Genomic DNA, 6,898 nt, shown 5'->3' with positions numbered 1-6,898 from the left:
CTGTTGTATGTAATAAGTATCAGCTTTGTCGTTGTGTGAACCCATCACCACCTGCACTACCACTACTATCATCCTCATTATTGTCATCATCTTCACAGATAAGACAACCATATGATCACTAAAAGGAGCATGGGAATTAAAAGTGTTACTTCAGATCATGTTCACTTTGCTTTGTTCTCTAAGAAGTAAATCTGTGTTCGTATCTCCAGTTTCTTTTTTTCCAGCGATATTCTTCACTCACAAAAAGAAAGTTCAACGATTTATTTTATTTCTTACTTCCCAGCAGTAACACGCCAAATGACGACATGCGCCATATTTTGAGAACATTACTTACTGACACATTCATTCCGGTAGAAAACACAGAATAAAACATGCAAATGCACATCTACATTAAAGTGCATGCATGTTTCAGTACAACAGATATTAAAATATATGAATTTAAATATATTTAAACATTCATAAAAATTTATATAAATCAATCTCTTATCTAATTCCAAAGTATAAGCAGAAGAAAAACTTAGAAGTGATTCAAATTTTATCTTCTTTATCTCTAAATATTCAGATGAACTGCAGTATCTTCAGCCACAAGAAAAATATCATTTTAGCTAAGACTGTAAGATGATTAGCTTAACTCAATTTAATTTAATTTAATTAATACCTGGCACAGAAATAAACATGACATTTAAGTGTGTATTGTCTGTGTAAGCTCCGTCACAGGAAATCTCTAGCCTTATAGTTAAAGCAAGATGACTTATTTTGTTTTGTTTTTTTTAATGAAATCCTGAAATTAAATATTGTTTAGCTGGCTATAACTTCCTCAGATAAATGTGCCGACCTTCTCACTTATTACATTCATTTGACCTCGCTCATAATACATGCAATCTTACAGATCAACTTTCTGATAACATTTTTATTTGTCTTTACAATATTTTCAATTCTAGTCACTCTGAATTCTATTTAAAAGACACTAAAATATCTAACTACAGCCATGACGAAAAAAAAGAAACCCATAGAAAAGAAATGCAAATTGAGATCTTTACACTAAATCAGTAGAGGATATATTTTCATGCATGTAGTTCAATTCTCCACTTTCATGAAGTCTATAATTTACAATTCAAATCCATGGCGGCAAGAGGAGAGTTTACAGCGGCTTTCCAAGGGCTTTGAACTGCTTGATTGCCCTCACGCCTTTCTTCAGTTTTTCCTTCGCACTTTCCAGCTTCTGAACGACAATCTGGTTCCTTGGGTCGACCTCCAGCTTGGACGGGTCAGCCACGACCCTGGCTTTGATGAATCCTCGCATGATGGCCTCTTGCACTCCGACCTTTTGATGCGTGACATTGTTGATATACTCACCTGTGTCACGGTCCAGCAGGCCAAGTCGAACAGCGTCTGAGAAGGATACCTGCAACATACTTTATGATGTAACTTTCCTCAAAGAGAAACTTTAATGAGAGAACTTGACGAACATCATCCCCCAAATCTTTCTGTCTACATTTTCTTATCCTTTCTTGACATTTGTACTGACTTGAATTCTTATAACTGCAAGTCTCCATTCAGTAAAAGTTGTAAAATCTTTGCCAGAAACATTATGACGAGGACAGAAAATTTAAACTCACCTTCTGTTTGCGCCTCGTGTCTACCACTCCATGGACGGTGTACGTTTTCGACACGACTTCCGGTTTGGCGTTCGGGTCTTCGTGGTAGTCCACGTGAACCAGTCCACTGGCAATGGCATCGCTGATGGAAATGAGCTCCCCTGTCTCTGTTTTGTAGGTGGAGTTGTGTGTGTCTAAAATATTGTCGTGAACGGCCTGAGTCACACTCAAAATCGTCTCCGAGTGAGGGTCGACAACTCCTGTCCATCAAAAAAGTTATCATAATATGTACTGGAGAGCTGGACTACGAGGATGACATCTGATGTCATATCCATGGTCTTAAAAATGGAAAAGAAGAAGAAGAAAAAAAATAATATGTCGCTCTAAAAACACTTTATGATGATGTACACAGTTTTCTGTTCTTGGGTAGATAATCAGTCAGTGTGCACCACAGAGTCTGCATGGCAAATGTCATCTGCGTGGTTCACGGGGTTGGATGTGATTCAAGATGACAAATTTTGAAGACTCACCTGTGATGGTGTACGGACGTGTCTCTCGAGTGATTTTGATGGTGATGATGCCGTAAGAATTCTTCTCCTCCCGGATCTTTTTCTTAGAGACGATCTCTAGCAGGACACGACCATCGCTCATAGCGTCCGTCATCGTCATGCTGCTGCCGGTCAGTGGGTTCCGGTACAGTCCCTTGGCCTGACAGCGGGAAAAAAGGTCAATAATCGCCATGGCAACCATCCCACTGCCTGATTACAGGCAAGATGTCAAAAGCTGCCATCAAATTCGTACTAAAATCTGATTGTATGTTACCAATGTTGCCATATCAGTTCACGAAGGCAAGCAAGACATCAATTACTGAGGATATCAGTCAAATCTTCATACCTGGTCAACAACTCCAAGCATGATGGCTTCCTGTAACGTCAGTTTGCTCTCGTTGTCGCGAGGGTCGAGAACACCTGTGATGATGAAGGTGCTTTGTTCTTCTTCTAAGCTCGTTGTCAGCTGTCGAGACAAGAGCGACGCATGAGAGTAGTGTTCACAGCATCCTCAAACACACACACACTCCGTCACACATATGCACGTACACACTCACGCACGGACTCAAGCACTACATAACCTACTGTGTCAGTCGTGGTCTCCTCCTTCTCCTCCGAAATGATGACCTCACTGCTGACCAGCTCCTCACTCGGCGCCTCCTGTAGGACGAGAGATGCCGTCTGCTTCGTCAGGTCGCCGTCAGCAATGTCGAGGTTGGTGTCCCAGAACCTTGTTAATTAAAAGTTCAAATATGTGATTAGTCTCCAAGCTCATTATGTATCAACCACAACTATTGTCGGATCTTTGTTAATAAGAAGTTCTTATCTTTATGTTATTAAAAAAAGAAATAGGCAAAATAGAAATACAAAGAGTTAGATATTTATGGGACACAGTCTGATGCTTTTAATCCTTTTTTTTCTTTTAAGTCAGATCGGGATTTCGTTCGTTTGCCTTGAGTATTCTCGTCTGTAATTATGCACTTATGTATGATATAGTTAGCCTGCATTCGTGTGCGTTTGTATATTTTTTAAAGTTGAAAATGGATGTAGCCACGAACTGAATGAACAAAAAGTAATAAAGGATATAACTAATAATTGTGTATTTGTAATATGCACATATAAGTAAAAATTAATCACTTTTTTTTTTGGCTTGCGTTCACGAGTTTGTGTGAATTTAATATATAAATGTACAAGCCGGATTCCATAATAATGTCATCAAATAAAGCAACAACAACATCAATATGATTCTGATTATTCAAAGAACAGAAAGAATTAAAGAAATTGTAAGCATACAATAAAGATTTAAAAAGAAAATTTAAATGCGAAAAAATAGAAAACGTGTAAAAAGAACACAGCCAACTTTTCAGCATAATTTACAATCATCTGTGGCTATAGCATTCATTTAACACATCTTGGAAACAAAACAGCATTAAATATTTCAACAAACCACACAAAATAAGAGCAAGCACAACCAAACTTTTTTCTTTAGGTTTTTACCAGGATATCTAATAGACATGTAAAGCACTCAAGCGTGTTGTTGACATTGTACTAACATTTTCATAGCGGAAATTTTAGTACCGAGTTTTTTTTTTAAATCTAGTTTATATAAAAATAATTAGGCACACACAAATTTTGTTAAATGTTTTTAGGAGTTTTGTTAACTCATCACGCCACACGAATTAAAAATACAAACAAAACCGTCCAACTCCTTTGTCACACTGTCAAACGGCTTTAATGTCCTTTTAAGTGATTAGGTGGATTGGTCAGGTTTTTTTTAAAAGGCGATTAAAGTAACTTTGATAAGCTTATCTTCACCGTAGATCGTCAAGCAAAGCAAATGAAGCACGCTTATGTGTATGATGATAAATCCTACCTGAGTAAAAGTCAGTAATGTTACCTGTCCAAGCTACGTCATCATAATACAACGGTACCTCGGCACTCGACCACAATGGAACGCTGGTTGAGTGCCGAACATTCCCCATTCCTCAGGAGAAAAACATGTTAATGTATTTGATTGGTTCCGACAACAATAAATAGGTAACTACTTTGTATTATTCATAGTATTGTATGACAGAGTGTCGAGCAAGAAGGCGAGCACCCAGACCGAATTTTCTCGAACATAAGTATTGGCCAAAGACTGAAATGTTTGAGCCCGCAATTCGAGTGCCGAGGTACCACTAGAAATCAAGCTTTAAGCAAACGTCTGTAGCAACATCACTGCCATGCACGACTTGCTGCCTGATGATGATGATGCTGCATCTACAAAGCCACTGAGCTCAGCTCAGCTGCCACACCTGTCTGTCAGTTAATGCGCTTGTAACACACGTGTACCTGTCTGCAGGACCGAAGAATTTACCAGGCTTCATGTTCCTTAGAGAATGGGTAGAAATGAATTAATTGGCGCTGAAGCCACAAAACACTTTTTAAAATCTATTTATCATTCATTAAAATTAAACAACTTACATAAAAACCGGAACTTTTAGTTTTATTTTCAACATTATCTAAGACTATCTCGTTTTTCTTAATTTTTCTGTCTTGAAAGTCAAAATTCGCTCCGTTTGATTTAGGTTTTTAGAGGAATAACTCTTCGTCAAACTATGTCAAAGAAAAACAAATCTTGTATTTATATAAAGCTAACACAAGTAAAATTAAAATAAGTTTAAAGGAGTTTTTCTATAGACAACATTATTCACGAGTAAGGTTCTTCAGTCAATGATTGTCAAGCATGGAATAAACTCTCTTTGTCTTTTGTTTGTTTGTTTGCTTGCTTGTTTGTTTGTGTGTTTGTTTGCTAGTGGATTTTATTTTTATTAATGTTAGTGCTAACAGAGCTTATTCGTAAATAATTTGGTTTGCTGCTTGAATTAACATTTTACACAATTGTGAATATAAGCACCCGAATTGGACTTACATCGACCCAGTTAACCAGTAGGGGGAACTATAGTTTATATTTTATCACATTTCCTTTGTTTTTCTGTCAGATTTCCCTGTCTTGTTCGTTCTTTCTACTTTATTTTTTCCTCTTCCATCATTCCTTTCTTTTTTTTAACTCTTTCACTCGCTTTCTCCTTTGCTTTTTATGTCTCTTTCCCTGTATTTCTTTGCTTATCTATTTCTTGTTTCCCTTTTTTCTTTCTCTCTTTCATGTGCGCGCACACCACGCAAAGCAGATACAGGAGCTGGAGCACAAGCACGCACGCACAGACACACATCACATCAGGTGTAATTAAATACTTCAACACAACACTCAGCCTCTCCACTGTTTCCTGTGCAGCTAATGGGAGGAGGCAGCTTTGTGTCCCTAACACATCAGCGCCTTGAACTCAGTGCAACACCACTTAAGCTGAATAATAATAATTATAAACAAAGCGCACTGAAAGAAGATTAAATGTGAGACATATCAAACACATTGTATGTGGTAATTACTGACATTGAAAGAAAAGGCAGCAAAAAAAGTAAAAATGTTATAATGAGGATGAAGAGCACAGGTTTCACTGTTGTATACTGGAAGGCAGCAATTCTATACCAGATAGCCTGAGCGAAAAATATTTATAAATACTGGGTTACACAATATTGTCAAAAGTAACTGTGACATGGAATTGTGAAAATTATTGTAAATGTTCTTAATTAATAATCATGTAGAGTAGCATTTACAACAGTTGGAATCGAGCATGTTGCGTTTTATTTAACAATTTCGGAAATAACCAGTTATTTCGTTGTTCGCGCGAGTTTTATTTATTTGATGTATAATATTAAGATAGAGTCACTTTAGTTTGACTGATATAATTAGGTAATTTCAGTAGATAGCTCTAGCCGCAGTTTGTCCTCGTGGTTTGAACAAAAGAACTCGTAACTCTAGGGATAAATGTGTGAGTCCGGCGCTCATCCATGACAATCTGTGGCATGAATAAGTTAGAATTCACACGATTTTAGGTTAAAAAAAAATTATGATGTCCTAGAGTAAACAAAATATCTTCTCCGCCTTCCGTTGCTATCAAAAATTTACCCGGCTTTATCTGTTGAAGAATTACTGCCTTTCAGTATAAAAAGAATTTGCAAATGAAAAAAAAAAATAACCAACAGAATGACAGGAAAGAAATGAAGTAGTATACATCGAGACATGATACTTTTCTTGCAGAACCATGCTGGATGGCTCTTTTTTGGCTTTTCCATTAACAGCATCCAGTTTTACATCCAAGAACCTAGAACAAGGGTGGATTGCAAGGCACGTATCAAGCCATTGCATGCATGCCAGTAGCTTCCTACAGAAGATTACAAACCAGACCGAAAGCAGGTTTATTTGACCCAAACCAATAGGGACTTGTGCTAGAGAAGTGCAAACAAGTCTCGAGGAAATTATTCTGAGTAAATGTATACTACTGTCAGGTGATTATTGGTCTTAGGGGCAGAACTAACTGTCGGAAAGCAACTTCGTGATGCTTGATGTGAAAGAGGAGCAGCCTACACTAGACTGAAGAGCATTTTATGTAGATTAAAATAGAGCAAAAGTCATGGATACAACGAGATATGGTGAACATAAAAAAGATTCAACTCTGCCATTTGTCTTTAAAAAAGTTCTCTCCAAAGGAACCTGACTTCCAAGACATCGACATCTTTATGAGTTTCGTTGTATCTACACGCACTCTATACAGCGCATTCTTGTTGATGTAAGGTGAGAATTAATTTTGCTACGGATACACGGATTTATTGGCAAAAATAGCAAAATTTTGACTTGTAATGCGAAATTTGTAT

At 37.3% G+C, this 6,898-nt stretch overlaps 1 protein-coding gene across 8 annotated transcripts in view; it reads right to left on the bottom strand.

The window, feature by feature from the left end:
• Window positions 1-246: 246 nt before the first annotated feature.
• The window catches only part of LOC112555141 (microtubule-actin cross-linking factor 1-like), a 31,733-nt gene continuing 25,081 nt past the window's right edge, over window positions 247-6,898 (bottom strand). For 5 of the 8 annotated variants that reach the window (XM_025223367.1, XM_025223366.1, XM_025223365.1 and 2 more), the window contains 7 exons: window positions 6,274-6,348; window positions 4,478-4,516; window positions 2,732-2,876; window positions 2,493-2,612; window positions 2,129-2,306; window positions 1,620-1,858; window positions 247-1,405 (listed from right to left, as the gene is read on the bottom strand). In XM_025223367.1, the coding sequence (XP_025079152.1) occupies window positions 1,142-1,405; window positions 1,620-1,858; window positions 2,129-2,306; window positions 2,493-2,612; window positions 2,732-2,876; window positions 4,478-4,516; window positions 6,274-6,348 (1,060 nt within the window). In that variant the 3' untranslated portion in view covers window positions 247-1,141. The remainder of the gene's footprint in view (window positions 1,406-1,619; window positions 1,859-2,128; window positions 2,307-2,492; window positions 2,613-2,731; window positions 2,877-4,477; window positions 4,517-6,273; window positions 6,349-6,898) is intronic. The other 3 variants (XM_025223368.1, XM_025223369.1, XM_025223372.1) reach the window with 3 other exon arrangements.

This window comes from Pomacea canaliculata, linkage group LG14 (assembly GCF_003073045.1).
Source record: "Pomacea canaliculata isolate SZHN2017 linkage group LG14, ASM307304v1, whole genome shotgun sequence".
NCBI classification, from domain to species: domain Eukaryota; kingdom Metazoa; phylum Mollusca; class Gastropoda; order Architaenioglossa; family Ampullariidae; genus Pomacea; species Pomacea canaliculata.
This window is presented reverse-complemented; position numbering and strand designations above follow the sequence as displayed.